Raw genomic sequence first — 20572 nt, forward strand, 5'->3', positions numbered from 1 at the left:
CAGCGGGAGTGGAATACCAATGCTGTCTGGGCCACGCCGGGGCGACCAAAAGCAGCTGGGCTCTGTCCCTGTGCAGTTTGAGCAGGACCCTGTGGACTAGCGGGAATGAAGGAAAGGCGTAGTACAGGTGAGACTTCCACTGTATTAGGAAGGCATCCAACAGGGAACCCGGGGAGCATCCTTGGAGAGAGCAGAACACCTGACGTTTCCGATTCTTGCGAGAGGCGAATAGGTCTATCAGGGGAAAGCCCCACTTCCGGAAGACAGAGTGGATGACAAAGCGAAGGAAGCGTCTGTGCACTGGGTAGATCGCAATATGGAAGTACGAGTCCTTCATGTCGAGGGCAGCAGTCTCCAGGATCTAGGGAAGGAATAAGGGTCCCTGGTGAGACCATGCGGAACTTCAACTTTACCATGAATTTGTTGAGTCCACATAGGTCCAGGATGGGCCAAAGCCCGCCCTTGGGGATTAGGAAGTAGCAGGAGTAAAAACCCCTGCCCCTTGACTCTCTTGGAACCTCCTCTATCGCCCCCACACATAGGAGTGATTGGACCTCCTGTAGAAGAAGGTGCTCGTGAGAAGGGTCCCTGAAGAGGGACAGGGAAGGAGGGTGGGAGAGAGGAGAAAAAGCAAATTGGAGGGAGTATTCCCTTTCCACTGTGCACAAGACTCATCAGTCTGATGTTATGCGAGACCATGCACTGAGGAAGTGGGAGAGAGGATTCTGGAAAGGCGGGGAAGAATTCTAAATGGAGACTGGTGCTCCGTCCTCGGGCGTATCTTCAAAAGTTCTGCTTAGGCCCTGCTGATGGCTTGGGAGGGCCTTGGCCTTGACTGGCTTGGTGCCCAGTCTGGTTCTTTTACCACCTCAGCTGCATCTTCTAAAGAAGTCCTGTCTTGGCCAAGAGGGAGGGTAGGATCTCTGAGGCTGCGGTCTGAAGGCCTTCTCTGCGTTACTGGTGTATGCATGCCCAGTGAACACATGATGGCCCGGTTGTCCTTCTGACTCTTGAGTCTGTCTTTTCAGATAATAGGCCCTGGCCGTCAAAGGGTACGTCCTGGAGGGTCTGGTGCAACTCTGGTGGTAAGCCAGAGACCTGCAGCCATGAGATGCGGCACATGGCTATGCCCGAGGACAGGGTCCTAGCCACGGAGTCCACCACGTCCAGAGAGGCTTGTAGGGAGGTTCTGGCCATCTTCTTGCACTCCTCTACTAGAGCCCCAAATTCCTCTCTGGACTCCTGTAGAACCAACTCTTTGAATTTTGCCATAGAGAGCCATGAATTATAGTCATATTGGCTCAGGAGTGCCTGCTGGCTGGCCACCCTGAGCTGCAAGCCTCCGGCCGAGTACACCTTGAGCCCAAACAAGTCTAGGTGTCTAGCATCCTCAGATTTAGGCGCAGGGGCCTGCTGGCCGTGCCGGTCCTTCTCATTGACCGAAGGACAAGGGAGCACAGTTTGGGGGGGGGGGGCGGTGTAGAGGTACCCGTATACCTTTGAGGGGACAAAGTACTTCCTTTTCACCCCCTTGGCTGTACATGGAATAGAGGCTGGTGATTGCCATATTGTCTTGGCATTGGCCTGTATAGTCCGTATGATGGGAAGGGCCACTCTGGATGGTGTCTCCGCCGACAGAATGTCCACCACAGGGTCCACTACCTCCACCACTCCCTCTACCTGGAGGCTCATACTGCGCGCCACCCTGCAGAGCAGTTCCTGGTGGGCACGGAGGTCCATAGGAGGAGGGCCAGAAACCGTAATTCCTGCGACTGCCTCATCAGGCAAGGATGAAGAAGATACCCCCGGGACTAAGGGAACCTACGTGAGGTCCTCTTGTGGAGGATCTTGTTGTTCAAGGTCCACCATGCTAGGAGCGTGGACCCATATTGGCACTGGAGCAGTCGCCTCAGAACCCCCCAGGAAGGGGGGGGGCGGAACACCGTGACCTCCAGTACTTGGGGCTCCGAAGGGGCAGAACAGGAAGCCCCCAAAGGAACCCCCTGGGCCTGATGGTAGGCCCAGGGGGTCCAAAAGGACCACTGTGAGGGTTCCTGGCCCAGGTCCTGGCCTTCTTCCAGCCACTGGCCTGCACCGCCCTCGCCCTGGTCGTGGTAGTCACCTTGTGAGTGTGACGACCCCGAGGCGCAGCGAGATGGCCACGGCGGTGCCATACATGACGGCGCCGAGTCCCCCGGTGCTGTACGGTGCCATGTGCCATGTGGGGACCAGTGGCGTGATGCAGAGCGGTACCGAGATAGTGATCAGTGCCTGCAGTCGTATCGGTACTGGGGGCCTGGTCTGGATCTCGATGGTAACCTCCAGAGAGACTGGCGCCGGGATAAGCTCCAGGACGAGTGCCACTCTGACCAGTACCATGAGTCCAATCAGTATCGGCCGTACCACGATTTGGATCTCCACGAGCCAGAGCGGTGTCACAAGTGCGACTGGTGCCAAGAACAAGATCGGTGCCGGAACTGTGAGCGACGCCATGATGGGTGCCGGGACCATGATCAGGACCGTGACCAGTGCCATCCTGCTTCGCTCGGTGACAGTGGTCATATCAGGGACGGTTTTCCCTTCGACAGCACCGTCCGCACCGGAGGTGCCGCCGGCTGCAGAGGAGTCGGTTCTGTGAGTGCGATCAGGTCCCGTGCTGTTGAGAAGGTCTCTGGAGTGGAGGGCAGTCTCAGCTCGACCGCAGTGTGCACCAGGGAGCTTACATGCACCGGAGTCGACGGCCTTTGCAGCGCAGGAGTTGACAGTGCTGGAGCCGTTAGTTGTCCTATGCCCTCCGGCAAAGGAAGTGCCTTCGATTGCGGTGCGGGAAGCGTTGGTGGCTGTTGAGCCAGCAAACAAGGAGCAGTTGGCCCTGAGACAAGGACCAGCACTGTGGTGGAGATGCCAGGGAGATCTGATGCCGCAAGACTTTAGCAGAGTCCGAACGCGGTACAGGGCCAGTCCGTGCCACAGGGGCACCGAAGACGACGGTGCCGAGTCCCGGTGAGCGGAGGAAGAAACCAGGCTAAGTGCCGCCTACATAAGGAGCTTCTTCAGTCTAATGTCCCGCTCCTTCTTAATCCTTGGCTTGAAGGCTTTACAAATGCGGCACTTGTCCGCTTGGTGGGATTCCCCCAGACACTTTAGGCAAGAGTCTGGGGGTCTCCCGTTGGCATCGGCCTCAGACAAGCCAAGCAGGGTTTGAAGCCCGGAGACCCAGGCATGGGCCAGGGTACTGGGACAGGGGAGAGAGGAGAAGACCCTCTTCCACCCCTCTAAGTAAACTAATTCTAACTATCCTAATTAACTAGTAACAACTATCAACAACTATTAACAGGTACTAAGTGAAAGCTAGGGAGAGTGGAGATCAGCGAAGCTGTGCTCCACAGTTCCAACAACTGTCACGGGTGGTAAGAAGGAACAGAGGGGGCACTGGGTCGTCTGGGGCATATATCTGGCACCATGAAGGTGCCACTCCAGGGGGTGCCTCAGCCAACCCACCGAGTGTTGCTAGGGTAAAAATCTTCCGACGATCATGCACATGGCGCGCACACATCTAATTGGAATCGATATGAGCAAGCACTCAAAGAACTAGAATGAACTTTACTTCACAGCTTATTTATACAGCCCTGTTCGACACTACAAACTTATGTTGGTATAACTATGTTGCGCCTGGGTGTGGATATCCAGCCCCTTGAGCAACACAGTTATGCCAACTGAACTCATGGTGTAGACAGTACTATGTTGACAGAAGAGTTTCTCCCATTGACATAGCTACCATTTCTCGGGGAGGTGAAGTACCTGTGATAATGGCAGAAGCTCTCCTATCAGCATAGGTAGCATCTTCACTAAGCACTACAGCAGCGCAGCTGCAGCACTATAAGTGTAGATAAGCCCTTAGCGCTGACACCGTACAATACAAAACTAAAGGCACTCCCTGTCTTGAAGAGCTTATGGGCTAAGAAACAAGCACAAGAACTGACAAACAAAGAAATCCAGAGGTGGGAATAAATTAGAATTTCTCTTCTACTAACCCTAAAATATGATTAACAACATCCTCACTAATATAAATAATATTTTACAATAAGCTGTAAACGCAAAGTAATGCACATTGGAAAACATAGTACAAACTATACATATTAAATGATGGGGTCTAAATTATCTGTGACCACTCAAGAAAGATAACCCGCATGAGGAAATAAGGAAACAGATCAACAGAGCCAGATGTGTACCCAGAAGCCTCCTACTGCAAGACAAGCCCAAGAAAGAAACCAACAGAACTCCACTGGCCATCACATACAGTCCCCAGCTAAAACCCCTCCAACGCATTATCAGGGATCTACAACCCATCCTGGACAATGATCCCACACTTTCACAGGCCTTGGGTGGCAGGCCAGTCCTCGCCCACAGACAACCTGACAACCTGAAGCATATTCTCACCAGTAAATGCACACTGCACCATAGTAACTCTATCTCAGGAACCAATCCATGCAACAAACCTTGATGCCAACTCTGCCCACATATCTACACCAGTGACACCATCACAAGACCTAACCAGATCAGCCACACCATCACCGGTTCATTCACCTGCACGTTCACCAATATAATATACGCCATCATATGCCAGCAATGCCTCTCTGCTATGTACATCGGCCAAACTGGACAGTCTCTACGGAAAAGGATAAATGGACACAAATCAGATATTAGGAATGGCAATATACAAAAACCTGTAGGAGAACACTTCAACCTCCCTGGCCACACAATAGCAGATCTTAAGGTGGCCATTCTGCAGCAAAAAAACTTCAGGACCAGACTTCAAAGAGAAACTGCTGAGCTTCAGTTTATCTGCAAATTTGACACCATCAGCTCAGGATTAAACAAAGACTGTGAATGGCTTGCCAACTACAGAACCAGTTTCTCCTCTCTTGGTTTTCACACCTCAGCTGCTAGAAGAGGGCCTCATCCTCCCTGATTGAACTAACCTCGTTATCTCTAGCCTGATTCTTGCTTGCTTATATATACCTGCCTCTGGAAATTTCCACTACATGCATCTGAAGAAGTGGGTATTCACCCACGAAAGCTCATGCTCCAAAACGTCTGTTAGTCTATAAGGTGCCACAAGACTCTTTGCTCCTGGAATTGGAAAAGGTTCAGAAAAGGGCAACAAAAATGATTAGGGGTATGGAACGGCTGCCATATGAGGAGAGATTAATAAGACTGGGACTTTTCAGCTTGGAAAAGAGATGACTAAGGGGGAATATGATAGAGGTCTATAAAATCATGACTGGTGTGGAGAAAGTAAATAAGGAAGTGTTATTTACTCCTCATTACACAAGGACTAGGGGTCACCAGATGACATTAATAGGCATCAGATTTAAAAACAAAGGGAAGTATTTTTTCCCAGAACTCTCAGTCAACCTTTGGAACTCCTTTCCAGAGGATGTTGTGAAGGCCAAGACCATAACAGGGTTCAAAAAAGAACTATATAAGTTCATGGAGGATAGGTCCATCAGTGGCTATTTGCCAGGATGGACAGGAATAGTGTCCCTAGCCTGTTTGCCAGAAGCTGGGAATGGGCAATGGGACGGATCACTCGATGATTACCTGTTCTGTTCATTCCCTCTGGGGCACCTGGCATTGGCCACTGTCAGAGGACAGGATACTGGGCTAAATGGACCTTTGGTCTGACCCAGTATGGCTGTTCTTATGTAAAGTGCTAGATATATTATAAATTAAATTTCTGGTTTGGAATTAATCATGCAACCTGTTTAGTCTATGGTTTGGATTTGACAGCTTGCAGCTCATTTTCTATAGTTTGATCCTATCCTAGCTAAATGCATAAATTCTTGCTGTTTCCAATAACCAGATGTTACTCTACAGACAGTGCTGCTGGAAAGATGCTTTTTTTCAGGTGCTTGGTAATAAGTAAGTAGCCTTGTGACCACGGAGCTGCTGTAAGAGGTCATCTACATTTGAGCCCCTGCTGACTGATATATCTAAGTCTGGAATTGTTAGCCACCACCTACAATTTGTTTGATAATTAACTGTAATTGATAACTTCATTGAGTTTAATTCAGATGACTTTGAGACACTTCTTTAATCAGATACACCTTACCCCGATATAATGCGGTCCTCGGGAGACAAAAAAATCTCACCGCATTACAGGTGAGACCGGGTTATATCGAACTTGCTGTACCCACCCCCCATTCCTTGTTCCCTGACTACCTCCTCCAGAGACGCCCCATCCCTAATTACCCCCAGCACCTCACCCCCTACCCAACCCCACTGCTCCCTGTGCCCTGACTGCTCTGACCCCAATCCACACCCCCCGCCCCCTGAGAGGCACTCACTGGCAGCGGCGGGAAGCAGAGCAACGCAGCCCCAGCCCACTCCACTCCGCCACCTCCCAGCTGCGGCGCTCTGCTTCCTGCCGTCGGTGAGTGTGGGGAGGCTGGGGAAAGGACGCCTCCCGTACTCACCTGCGGCCAGAAATGGAGTGCCTCGGCTGGGAGCTGGCAGAGTAGAACAGGCTGGAGCCAGGCTGCTCCGCTTCCCGCTGCTGGTGAGTGTGGGGAGGTTGGGGAAAGGACGCCCCTCCGGCACTCACCTTCGGCGGGAAGCAAAGCGCTGCGGCTGGGAGCTGGCAAAGTGGAGCGGGCTGGGGCCGGGCTGCTCCGATTCTGCCGCTGCCGGTGAGTGCGGGGGGATTCCTTCCCCCAAGCTCCCTCCCCCGAGCCGCGGTTGGGGCCGGGGTGAGGAAAGCGGAGCGGGCTGCTCCCGGCCCCCTGCTAATCCCCTGGGCCACTCTGGGCCTGCAGGGCCCCCAAAAGTGCCCCCCACCCCAGCTCCTGTCTCCCAAACCCTGGGGTGGGGGAACTCCTGACCGCCCCCTCCCCAAGACCCTCTGCCCCTTATCCAACCCCTCGGCCCCAGCCCAGCACCCTTAACATGCTGCTCAGAGCAGCGTGTCAGAGCTTTACCACATTGTATGAGAACCAGCCTTATATCGGGTCGCGTTATATTGGGGTAGAGGTGTATCTTTAAAATGCATTTTTAAAAATGCTCCGATGCTGGCAGGCACAAAGACCCAGAGCCTCACTGAACACTGATAAATGCATAGTTGGAAACGAGTCTGGCTTATGCGTGGGGTTAGTATAGTTAAAATAGATATTAGTGTTATAAGAATGTGTTTGTATTTATGCTTTATGGAATGCTTGTAGAATGTTGCATATATTAATCCTATTTATAATATCTGTATCCATTGGTATAAAGTTATATTGAGTGTTTGCACTGTAAAAATTTCTGTAATTATGTAACTCACCAAACAGGAAAAGCAGAATTAATTAAGGTAAAGTATTCGCACTGCACACAAAATGACCCACTGAAGGCAAATGAGGCACTGTGTAGTATCAGTGGACAGAGATTTTGGTAATTGTATTTCTGACTCACGCCAAGAAAGGGGGACCTATACATGAACTCATCCCATCAGATTGGATTCCGAGGTGAGGGGGCATAAAAATCCTGACATGGTCTCTTCATGCTGTCTAGACTCGGAGGAGCAAAGATTCCTAAACATAAGCAAGAGATCCCCATGCTGCTTGGCATGGGTCAGCCCTAAAGGAGGTATCGAGCTGTTTATTATGGAAGCTTATATTACCTTTTATAAATAAGACTAACTCATTTGCGTGTCAAGTATCAGAGAGGTAATCGTGTTAGTTTGTATCCACAGTTCTCGTCCCCTAGCGCTCCTCCTCTACTTGCACTACACTGATGACATCTTCATCATATGGACCAACCGGAAGGAGGCCCTTAAAGAATTCCACCTGGATTTCAACAATTTGCACCCCACCATCAATCTCAGCCTGGACCAGTCCACACAAGAGATCCACTTCCTGGATACTACAGTGCAAATAAGTGATGGTCATATATACACCACCCTATACTGGAAACCTACTGATCACTGTACTTACCTACATGCCTCCAGCTTCCATCCATGACACATCACATGATCCATTGTCTACATCCAAGCCCTAAGATACAACTGCATTTGCTCCAATCCCTCAGACAGAGACAAACACCTACAAGATCTTTATCAAGCATTCTTAAAACTACAATACCCACCTGGGGAAGTTAGGAAACAGACTGACAGAGCGAGACAGATACCCAGAAGTCTCCTCCTACAGGACAGGTCCAACAAGGAAAACAGAACACCATTGGCCATCATGTACAGCCCCCAGTTAAAACCTCTCCAGCACATCACCACCAATCTACAACCTATCCCAGAAAACGATCCCTCACTCTCACAAACCTTGGGAGACAGGCCAGTCCTTGCTTACAGACAGCCCCCCAACCTGAAGCAAATACTCACCAGCAACTACACACCACACCACAGAAACACTAACCCAGGAACCAATCTCTGGAACAAACCCCGTTGCCTACTCTGTCCCCATATCTACTCTAGCGACACAATCACAGGAACCAACCACATCAGCCACACCATCAAGGGCTCATTCACCTGCATATCTACTAATGTGATATGTGCCATCATGTGCCAGCAATGCCCCTCTGCCCTGTACATTGGCCAAAGCAGACAGTCTCTACGTAAAAGAATGAATGGACACAAATAAGACATCAGGAATGGTAACATACAAAAGCCAGGAGAACACTTCAATCTCCCTGGACATTCAATAACTGATTTAAAAGTAGCCATCCTTCAACAAAAAAAGCTTCAGAAACAGACTTCAAAGAGGAACTGCTGAGCTACAATTTATTTGCAAACTTAACACCATTAATTTGGGCTTGAATAGGGACTGGAAATGGCTGGCTCACTACAAAAGCAATTTTCCCTCTCTTGGTATTGACATCTCCTCATCAATTACTGGGAGTGGACCACATCCACCCTGACTGAATTGAACTTGTCAGCACTGGTTCTCCACTTGTAAGGTAACTCCCTTCTCTTCGTGTGCCCACAAATTTATGCCCGTGTCTGTAATTTTCACTCCATGCATCTGAAGAAGTGGGTTTTTTTACCCATCAAAGCTTATGCCCAAATAAATGTTAGTCTTTAAGGTGCCACCGGACCCCTTGTTTTGTGTGTGTGTGTTTTCCTGTTCTAACCTTGTAAATAACACTCATTTCTTTTCTTTGTTAATAAATCTTTAGTTAGTTTATTACAATATTGGCTACAGGCATTGTCTTTGGTTTGCGGTCTGAGTACAATTTACTTGGGGTAAGTGACTGGTCCTTTGGGACTGGAAGTAAGCTGAATATTCTTGGGATTTTGGGTGTAACATGACCATTTATCACATAGTTCAGCTTGCCTGGTTTGCAAGATGGACTGGAATGCCCAAGGGGACTGTCTGTGACTCCACGGTAAAACTGTTACAGTGCTTTAGGAGTTCACACACTTGTCACCAACTCAGTAACATCTAATGATACAGAATTCAACCAGTTTGAGGTTTCTGCCTAGCTTTTTGACATTCTACCCTGAGGTTGGCACTCACAGTCATGAGCCACTGCAAACAGCGTGACAAGTGTAATGGTTGCTAAATCTAGGGGGTTATATATTTTTATTTCACTTGACTTACTGGAGTTTGATACTATTGATTTCAACTTCTTTGCTACCATTCTTCAAAATTTGGTGTTCCTGGTGTTTGGTTCACTGTTTATTCTCCCTCATTCTTTTCAGGATGAATTTAAAAAAATGCCTAGGCCTTGTGACTTGGCCAAGACGGACCTTTGAGCCCACAGTTTTCTGTAACTTTTAGGAGAGGCCTACAATTAAGCTACCTCCTCTCTGAAGATGGCCTGTCTACGGTAATTCTCATCTCATTAGTCAACATTTAATGACAAGTACATCAAACATTGTTTATGGTTAATATGGGTAAAATATGCTTAGGTCCAGCTCATTAACTTAAAACTCAAATTATAGCTGAGTTAGATTCCTTTTGTATAAAACATCACCATTCTAAAACTGGCTTGTTGATTTATCAATAGATGCCCCTTGGTCCTTCAATATCAAGCTAGTTGGAAGCGTTACAGAATTCCATCCTAATCTAAAATATGGGACTTTAATAAAAATTCTATTCTATGAGCTAGCAGAATTTTGCTCAGAACACTAAATCACTTAGTTGGGGTTTTTCTGGAGCTTCATTCAACTTCTTATATCCTAATACAGTGGTTTTCATCCTCTTTTCATTTATAGAGTTAAAAAAAAAAAGTCAAATGGAGGTGCAGACCCATTTTGGAAATCTTAGATAGTCTGTGGACCATCAGGGATCCGTGGACCACACATTGAAAACCTCTGTCCTGATATATTTCTCCATGGTATATATGCATTGTTCCTGTATTACTTGGTGTACATGAGCTACCATTTAAAAAGGAAGATTCAATTTAAAGGTTGTTAAAATTTAAGAATTAAAACTTGAGTCTCAAATTAGTATACCGAATGTGTGGGCTGCAGATGGCACAAGTGTTTGTTGGCTGCATACCATGCAAAGAGGCATATGTTTAATAGCCTCTCTAAGGGGAGCAGAATTGATAAAACCAGAAACCTGAAGAAAAGTAGCAATGAAAGAATAGTAACCTGAGAGGAAGACTGAAAAGACAAGCCTGAAGAACAGATGGGTGGGAAAACAAAGTCAAAGATCATGCATAAATGGACAAAACAAGGTAAGAGTTGGGGGCGGGGCAGGGGGGGGAAAATCATACAAAAAGGAATGGAAGAAGGTAAAAAGAATAAAACTGAGTGAAAAAAGAGGGAAAAGGCAAAGAGTAGGAGGAGAAGAAAAGTTGAAAGGGCTTAACACAAATCACGTAAGAGGATCCAAGACTGAATTCTATCTTATGGCCCAAAAGATTCTTAAGAGACTCCTTTTCAAAGCTAGTGAATCAGGTGACACATTCAGTTTCATTTCTAGAACAAAACTCCCCAGCAAATGAATATATTACATAGATTTAAAAAAAAAAAAAAGCAAGTGTCTAGCCCATCATGGTGTCATCTCAATTTAGTCAACTCATACACTGAAACTTACCACAAGAGATTGCTCTAGCGTGGCATGCCTCTCCTCCTTCTCGACTGTTCGTCGACAATCTGGACACACCCACAGTGGAAGATGCAGCATACTATTTGCTTTTGGAGATGTAGAAAGTGCTGTTTTGCTAGAATTTTTAATCCCGCTCTCTGAAAGCAAGGTGTCTTTCCGTTCACTTCTACAAAGAAGACAATGCTCGCCTGTTGTATATGGTGCCCTTTGACCCAAGCCAAAAGTAAATGGAGTCTACAAACAAACATTTAAATAGACACAACTAGTTATTTCCATGCTTAACAGACAAAAAAGTCATCTTTATATTTCTTATTCTACAAAGTATTCAGTAGGAGCAACAAAGTCTGTGTTAATACTTGATGCATGCTTTGGGTCCATTGAAACCCCCAACACTGAATATCCTACTATTAACACAGATCCTGGAAGGTCTTATTGCTATTATGAATAAGGATCCATAATTACACATTTCATTTAAATAAAAATATACTTTTGGAGGTATGTACTATAGCTTTCCATTATTAAATGATTCAAAATAGAAGTTAAAAATAGTAGGGAAAAATTGAACTCCTTTCATTATTTTCAATGTTTATTGTTGTTTTTTGTTTTAAACAGAAAGAAATCAGGAAAATAAAATGGCTCCTTAGACTTCATTCCCTTCTGTCTGCTATAGGCGCAGCTGCTCTTTCAGCAGCAGTTTGTGGCCCAAACACTTTTAACTAACTTGGCTGTAAAGACTGGATTTAGCTTTTACAAATCTGAAGTGGTTTACAAGAGGGCCTCAAATTGCTTTGGAATGAAGTCAGCTTAGCATCTTAAAGCTATCCCTTTCTCCTCCAGACCCTCCTCTGGACAGTGGATGTAAAAAGGAACAAGTTTCCAGCAATAAAATGCCTACTATGCACTATCCAAAAATGGTGTATATAGGGGTCAGTACCAGAAAGGCCCAATCAACTGAGCACTGATTCTTCAAAGGTGCAGTCTATAGAGTCAAGTGTCAATTCTCTTACCTATCTGGTCATAGGTTCCAAAACCAGAAGGGGCCACTGTGATAATCTAATCTGACCTCCTGTGCAACACAGGCCATAGAACTTTCCTAAAACAAATTCCTAGAGCATATCTTTTAGAAAAACATCCAATCTTGATCTAAAAATCAGTGATGGAGAATCCACTAGGACCCCTGTAAACTGTTCTACTGATTAGTTACCCTCACTGTTTAAAATTTGTGCCTAATTTCAATTTTGAAGTTATTGAGCTTAAACGTCCAGCCATTAGATCTTGTTATACCTGTCTCTGCTAGATTGAAGAGCCTAGTATTACGTATTTGTTCCCCATTTAGATACTCAGACTGCGATTAAGTCATTCCTTAACTTGCTCTCTATAAAACTAAATAGATTTAATTCCTAGAGTCTGTCGCTATAAGGCATGTTTTTTAATCCTTTAATCAATCATCCTCATGGTTCTTCTCTGAATCCTCTCCAATTTGTCAACATCCTTTTTTGGACTGTGGACACCAGAACTGGAGACAGTATTTTAGCGGCAGGCACACCAATGCCAAACACAGAGGTAAAATACATAACCTCTCTACTCCCATTCAAGATTCCTGCTTATACATCCAAGGATCACATTAGCCCTTTTAGCCACAGCATCACACTGAGAACTCATGACAGTGGAGGAATAGGGACACTCAGGAATCTTGGGTTCCAATCAAGATTATGGAAGGGAGATTTCTCTAGGGGTCTCAGACCCTTCTGCCCCTGTTTCCCCACAAGCCTGACTTCTTCTGCCCATCGAGTCAATGCTAGTCTTCCTTCCCTACCCCACTGACTCTCAGTCATCCATTCTCCCCAGCACCCAGTCCCAGTCTCCACATCCAACTGCCTTTCCCCCCGCCACTTCCTCCCATTTCCCTGCACCACCCACATCCTAAGCTCCCAGTCTCTTTCTCTTCCCCCACTCTTTGCCAGTCCCAGCCTCTTAGCCAGGAAGGGGAGACAGGATCTGGCTGGGCAATCTGTCTGATCTTAGTCTCCCTCTAGCAGCTGGTTTCTGCCTGCCTCCCAGTCTCCAGAATCAGTCCCAGGCACCACTGCTTCCAGTCTCCATCTCCTCACAACCTGCTTGGCTAAACCTACTCTCTCTGGCACCCATAGTACTGGAGAGACAGACATTCCCTGCTTTCAGTTCTAATTCCTGGCACTGCAGCAGCTGAGAGCAACAACTACATGGATAGTCCTGCTCATCCTCTGCAGCCCTGGGTCGGTGCAGATGGAATCTTCAAAGAATTTAGCAGCCAAACTATAACAACAAGTCATTACTGAGCTTGTCCAATTTCAGATTTTTCAAACGCTTGTAACTGAATGAGATTTGGGTGTTGTTTCCAGGGGAGAGGAAGGGGCACATCTCTGACATAAAGGCCACCCCCTACCAAATTTCAAAGCCTTTCTTCAAAGCATGGAAGCACTAGGGATTCTCAATGACATTTGGCGTTTGTATTTTTTTAAAACACATAGTCACATACCACACTTCAGCATTAACAAATAGCCGGTACCGTTTTGGAAAGTTCGCCAGGTTAGAGTATGGCTAAATCTCTGACACTCACTTTGGCACAACAAGGAGGATATCATCAAGATGTAAACCAATCTTATTTGTGTCCCACTAATCCTACTCTCCTCCTCACTGCAGCAACAACCTCCATCCCCTAATGCTGATATCTGAACAGAATCTGCCTGTATTTTCCTCACTGCAGCATCAGGCAGTCCAAATGCCAGGAACAGAAGATTCACAGGGCTGAGACTAGCATCAAAAGCTTCCTACAGCCATTCTGGAAAGTGGCTGTGGGGGAAGAATTAACAAGCCCAGGCCTTCATAAGAACACAGTGATTTCATATAGTCACGTTGTACCATCAATCTTCTCCACCTACTCCAAACTTTCTCCAGAAGTGGAAGGTCCTAAGGCAGAGGTGGGCAATCTGCAGCCTGCATGCAGCCCATCAGGGTAATCTGATTGCGGGCCACGAGACATTTTGCTGACGTTGACCATCTGCAAGTGTGGCCCTCCGCAGCTCGCAGTGGCCACGGTTCACTGTTCTTGGCCAATGGGAGCCGTGGGAAGCAGCAGTCTGCAGGGACATGCTGGATGCCGTTTCCCGCAGCTCCCATTGGCTGGGAACGGCAAACCGCGGCCACTGGGAGCTGCGGGGGGCCACACCTGCAAATGGTCAACGTCAGCAAAATGTCTCACAGCCCGCAATCAGATTACCCTGATGGGCTGCATGCGCCCTGCGGGCCACAGGTTGCCCTCCACTGTCCTAAGGTGTTTAGCCAGCTTTTTTCCACTACCTGTGAAACTGACTGTCTACAAGGTCACCTGCCTCCTCCTGATCTTACCTGCAAGCTGCAGACACCTCACCATTTCCTTCCACTGTAATTTGCATTAGGGGAAAAGGAGAAAAGCATTGTGTTCTTTTTTCCTCATGCAAACTTCCATTGGAGGGACTTCTGAGAGTGAAGGGGCCCCCTTTGTGTCTCCTTATGGGCTGGGCTGGGCTTGTCCCTTCATTGTCTCTGCCAAGTCAAACAACAGATTTCAAGAGCAGCGAGGTTGGTCAGCCACTCTTCCTAGGAGCACTGTTCCTGGACCCACCTCAGCATGCAAGAGTTGGGTTTTGTTGATACTTGGAACTAGTCTGAAAAGCTTGCAGCAGATGGCCTAGCTGCTCATCTCCTTGGCCCTGCAGTTCTCCTTGTTAAAGATTTTTTTCCCCCCAGAAGTCAGGCTGCTTCCCTGATGCTGCCATGAGGATCTGTGTAGAGCTATTTACCAGTAGAGCCTTATAGACAGCAGCAGCAGGGTTTCTTGCTTCCAAAAAGGAAGACAGAAGTGTAAAGATCTCAAACAATAATTAAAAGGTATGCATCAACACATCCTGACCTTCAACCTTTTAAACAGGTGAGGGCCAGGGAAGCTGGCTTCCAGCCTTCCTATAGAAGGATTTGTAGATTAGATTGCTGCATTGTAGTACAAGCAAAAATAAAACTAGTCAGTATTATTTAAAGGAGAACCATTACAACAAACAGCAGGAACAATAATTTCGAAGGCTGGCCATCTAGAAGATTCCCTTTGTTTACAAAATCAGAATCTCACAAATAAATCTGCATTTATAGCACAGTTTTAAAAGTTGAATTACAAATGTTTGGTTCATAAAATGAGAACCATCACTTGATATTCAGAAAGATAGGTGGGGTGACTTATACGCAGTGGTAGTTTCTAAACTATTTTGTATTTTAACAAAATTAACATTTATCTTGATTATGGGCAATCCGAGATGCCAACTTCCTGTTACCTCTGCCACAGTAAAATTGCTACTAGTCTCAAACATATCTTGAAGCAGTCAGTCAATTCTAAACCCATACTTTCATATCTTTGCAACTTTCTCAGAAACATGAGGCTGAAATCTCTCATGCTTTCAGCCCAAAGGTGGAGAGCGCATGCATACTTGTATGTAAAAGCATCCACAATAACAGCTGAGCTCTTTTTCTATTACATGAACTTGAATCTAGCATTTCACAAGTCATATTTTCTAGGTAAAAAGTACACACTTGTGGGGGGAAGTTTGCACTTTGCTAATCAAATTTCAAAAACCTGCCACAGCGTTCAATGAGGAAGAGTATCTGATGTCTGTACAAGTTTACTTATAATTTTATTTGTTAACAAATTTGGAAGAATAGAAACATCAGCATTAAATAGATTAATAAATATTCCATTTAAGTTTGTTTCCAAGAAGAATTTTTTTGTTGGAACAAAATTAACATGATGCTAGTCGAGATAATCATTTAAAGTTTTCCCTATGCATGTTTCCACTTCAAAGATTATTAGCTCAATAATTATTTTAAAATCTAATTTGCAAAAATGACAGCATGAATGGTGAAAAGTACTTTGTTAGCAGGCACAACGAAACCATTTAGTCAGTTTTATAAGCACATTGCTATTTGGGATATAAAGCTTGCAGGAATTTCTTTACATTGTTTCATGGAAAGAAAAATTCTATTAGGGTTTATAATACTTTACTATTTGATTCAGCATCAATGAAGTCAGTGGAAACTTTATGGGCTAGTCTATATTTACAGTGCTGCACCAGTGCAGCTGCACCGCTGTAGTGCTTAGTCAAGACGCTACCTATGCTGATGGGAGAGCTTCTCCTGTTGACGTAGGTACTCCATCTCCCCAAGAGGGGATAGCTACGTTGAAGGGAGAAACTTCCCTTCAACACAGCACTGTCTACAACGGGAGCTTGGTCGGTATAACTTTAGTGTAGACCAGGACTACCACTGACTTCAGTGAATAGAGTCAAGCCCTAAAACCTATATTTTTGGCTTAAACGCTGTAATGAGGTCTCCACCTCATTTTTGCACTTCAGTAGTTCTTCCATAAATCGTTCAATGACTATTGACCAACCAAACTTGACTGTACCTACCTGAGAAACACCTGTGAACTCTGATCCAACGGAACTGTCTGTAAACTGGGTACCATTTAATGAAACCTAGAAAACAACGAGAATACACTGATTATAACAGCTACATATCTTTTGTTTTCTACTGCATCTTAGAGAGAATGGCACTTGCTACCACCACAATTGAGCCTATAGCTATAGCATTATAAGCCTTTTTCCAGAGGACTTGGCAGAGACATTTTTTCCCCCTTGCATTAAAATTCTCCAGATACAGAAGTTAATAATGTGGCCATTTCAAAGTACTGCCGTATGAGTAGGAATTGAATGGATCTATTGCAAATGCAATTAAAACACCAAATATAAAGCAAAGTCACCCAGTGAAATGGACATAAGGACCAAAAATATGATTGCCTGTTTTTTCAAGTTTCCGGGTTCATGTAGACCTTTCATTAACTGTTCTGGGTTTTGTATTTTTATCATGTCAATTTACAAGAGTTTCACCTTTTTGGAAGTTCTGCATAATATAGCTTAGAAAAATAGGTTTTCACGTATTAGCTAAGCAAGTTTCTTCCCCTTGGAAAAACATTTTGAAATTAGATAATATATTTTAAGGCCAGAAGGAACCACTTGGATCATCTAGGTTGATCTGTACAACACAGGCCATAGAATTTTATTCAGTAACATCTGCATTAAGCCCATAATTTCTGGTTAAACTTGAGACTATCTTTTAGAAAGACTAATTTTCCACCCTTCTCTCCATACACACCGAAGACCCTGAACTAAGCATTGCTCGATAAGCCACAAATGACACTATATGTCACTAAACCAGAATAAAGTGAAAATAGGACACAACCAGAAGTCAATGACAACACTCAAGAAAAAGAGGATGGCCTGGTTATGAAATTATCTAAGAACAAGAAAAACAAGGAGTCCTTGTGACACCTTAGAGACTAACAAATTTATTTAGGCATAAGTTTTCATGGGCTAGAACCCACTTCATCAGATGTGTGGAGTGGAAAATACAGGAGCAGGTATAAATACACCTCTACCCAGATATAACACCATCCTTGGGAGCCAAAAAATCTCACCGCCTTATAGGTGAGACCGCATTATATCGGGTTTGGTCTGGTACAGCATACCTGCAAGAGCCAGTATGCCGTGCCGGACTGGACCGGCTTCCCCAGCAGGGATTTAAACGGGCCCAGTGTTCCAGCCGTTGCGGGGAGCCCCGGACCCTTTAAATCACCGCCGGAGCTCTGGCAACGGGGCTCAAGCAGTGATTTAAAGGGCCTGGGGCTCCACAAGAATTCAGATAGAACACGGTAAAGCAGTGGGGCTCGGGTGGCGCTTTAAAGAGCCCGGGGCTCCACGATGCTTTACCGCGTTATATCCAAATTTGTGTTATATTGGGTCGCGTTCTATTGGGGAAGAGGTGTACATGAAAAGATGGGAGTTGCCGTACCAAGTGTGAGGTCAGTCTAACGAGACAATTCAATTAACAGTAGGATACCAAGGGAGGAAAAATCACTTTTGTAGTGGTAATGAGAGTGGCCCATTTCAAACAGTTGACAAGAAGGTGAAAGTAACAGTAGGGGAAAATTAGTATGGGGGAAATTAGGTTTAGGTTTTGTAATGACCCAACCACTCCCACTCTTTATTCAGGCCTAATTTGATGGTGTCCAGTTTGCAAATTAATCCCAGTTCTGCAGTTTCAGGTTGGAGTCTGTTTTTGAAGTTTTTTTTGTTGAAGAACTGCTACTTTTAAGTCTGTTATTGAGTGACCAGGAAGCCTGAAGCGTTCTCCTCCTGGTTTTTTAATGTTATAATTCCTGATGTCAGATGTGTGTCCATTTATTCTTTTGCGTAGAGACTGTCCAGTTTGGCCAATGTACATGGCAAAGAGACATTGCTGACACATATCACATTGGTAGATGTGCAGGTGAACAAGCCCCTGATAGTGTGGCTGATGTGGTTAGGCCCTGTGACGGTGTTCCTTGAATAGATATGCGGACAGAGTTGGCACCAGGGTTTGTTGCAGGGTTTGGTTCCTGGGTTGGCGTTTTTGTTGTGTGGTGTGTAGTTGCTGGTGAGTATTTGCTTCAGTTTGGGGGCTGTCTGTAAGAGAGGACTGGCCTGTCTCCCAAAGTCTGTGAAAGTGAGGGATAGTCCTTCAGGATAGGCTGTAGATCCTTGATGATGCGCTGGAGATGTTTTAGTAAGGGACTGTAGGTGATGGCTAGTGACGTTCTGTTACTTTCTTTGTTGGGCCTGTCCTGTAGGAGGTTACTTCTGGGTATCCTTCTGGCTCTGTCAATCTGTATCTTCACTTCACCAGGTAGGTAGTGTAGTTTTAAGAATGCTTGATAGAGATCCTGTAGGTGTTTGTCTCTGAGAGATTGGATCAAATGTGGTTTTCTCTTAGAGCTTGGTTGTAGACCAGGAGTCGGCAACCTTTCAGAAGTGGTGTGCCAAGTCTTCATTAATTCACTCTGATTTAAGGTTTCGCGTGCCAGTAATACATTTTAACATTTTTAGAAGGTCTCTTTCTATGTTTATAATATATAACTGGACTATTGTTGTATGTAAAGTAAATAAGGTTTTTAAAATGTTTAAAAGCTTCATTTAAAATTAAATTAAAATGCAGAGCCCCCGACAGGTGACCAGGACCCGGGCAGTGTGAGTGCCACTGAAAATCAGCTTGCGTGCCATAGGTTGCCTACCCATTGTAGACAATGGATCGTGTGATGTGGTCTGGATGAAAGCTGGAGGCATGTAGGTAAGTACAGCGGTCAGTAGGTTTCCAGTATGGGGTTGTGTTTATGTGACCATCGCTTATTAGCACTGTTGTGTTTAGGAAGTGGACCTCTTGTGTGGACTGTCCCAGGCTGAGGTTAATGGTGGGGTGGAAATTGTTGAAATCCAGGTGGTATTCATCAAGGGCCTCCTTCCCATGGGTCCAGACGATGAAGATGTCATCAATGTAGCTCAAGTAGAGTAGGGGCGGGCATTAGGGGACGAGAGCTGAGGAAGCGTTGTTCCAAGTTAGCCATAAAAAATGTTGGCATACTGTGGGGCCATGCGGGTATCCATAGCAGTCCTGCTGACTTGAAGGTATACGTTGTCCCCAAATCTGAAATAGTTGTGGATTTGGACAAAGTCATGAAGTTCAGCCACCAGGTTTGCTGTGATAGTATCATGGATGCCATTCCTGACGTCTTATAGTCCATCTTTGTATGGAATGTTCGTGTAGAGAGCTTCTACATCCATAGTGGCTAGGATGGTGTTTTCCGGAAGATCTCCAAAGGATTGTAGTTTCCTCAGGCAATCAGTGGGGTCTCGAAGACAGCTGGGAGTGCTGGTAGAGTAGGGCCTGAGGAGAGAGTCTACATAGCCAAATAATCCTGCTGTTAGGGTGCCAATGCCTGAGATGTTGGGGTGTCCAGGATTCCCAGGTTTATGGATTTTGGGTAGCAGATAGAATACCCCTGGTCGGGGCTCTAGGGGTGTGTCAGTGTAGATTTGTGCCTGTGCTTCTTTAGGGAGTTTCTTGAGCAGATGGTGTAGTTTCTTTTGGTAATCCTCAGCAGGGTCAAAGGGTAATGGCCTCCGGAACGTAGTCTCAGAGAGTTGTCTAGCAGTCTCTCATTCATATTCTGACCTATTCATGACTACTACAGCACATCCTTTGTCAGCCTTTTTGATATAATGTCAGAGTTGTTTCTGAGGCTGTGGATGGCGTTGTGTTCTGCACGGCTCAGGTTATGGGGCAAGTGATGCTGCTTTTCCACAATTTCAGCCTGCGCACATCAGTGGAAGCACTCTGTGTAGAAGTCCAGTCTGCTGTTTCGACCTTCAAGAGGACTCCATGCAGAATTCTTCTTCTTGTAGGGTTGGTAGGAAGCTTTCTTGGGTTAGTGTGCTGTTCAGTGGTGTGTTGGAAATATTCCTTGAGTTGGAGATATCAAAAGTAGGATTCTAGATCACCACAGAACTGTATCATGTTTGTGGGAGTGGTGGGGAAGAAGGAGAGGCCCCGAGATAGGACAGACTCTTCTGCCGCGCTAAGAGTATAGCTGG

General features: G+C 45.8%; 1 protein-coding gene across 1 annotated transcript in view; it reads right to left on the reverse strand.

Annotated features, from left to right (window-relative positions):
* Positions 1-20572, reverse strand: part of FAM193A (family with sequence similarity 193 member A) — a 101133-nt gene that overhangs the window by 48422 nt on the left and 32139 nt on the right. Inside the window, exons 2-3 of the mRNA XM_045019531.1 lie at positions 16520-16585; positions 11034-11279 (exon numbers count right to left, since the gene is read on the reverse strand). Coding sequence (XP_044875466.1) covers positions 11034-11279; positions 16520-16585 — 312 coding nt within the window. The remainder of the gene's footprint in view (positions 1-11033; positions 11280-16519; positions 16586-20572) is intronic.

This window comes from Mauremys mutica, chromosome 5 (genome assembly GCF_020497125.1).
Source record: "Mauremys mutica isolate MM-2020 ecotype Southern chromosome 5, ASM2049712v1, whole genome shotgun sequence".
Taxonomy (NCBI): domain Eukaryota; kingdom Metazoa; phylum Chordata; order Testudines; family Geoemydidae; genus Mauremys; species Mauremys mutica.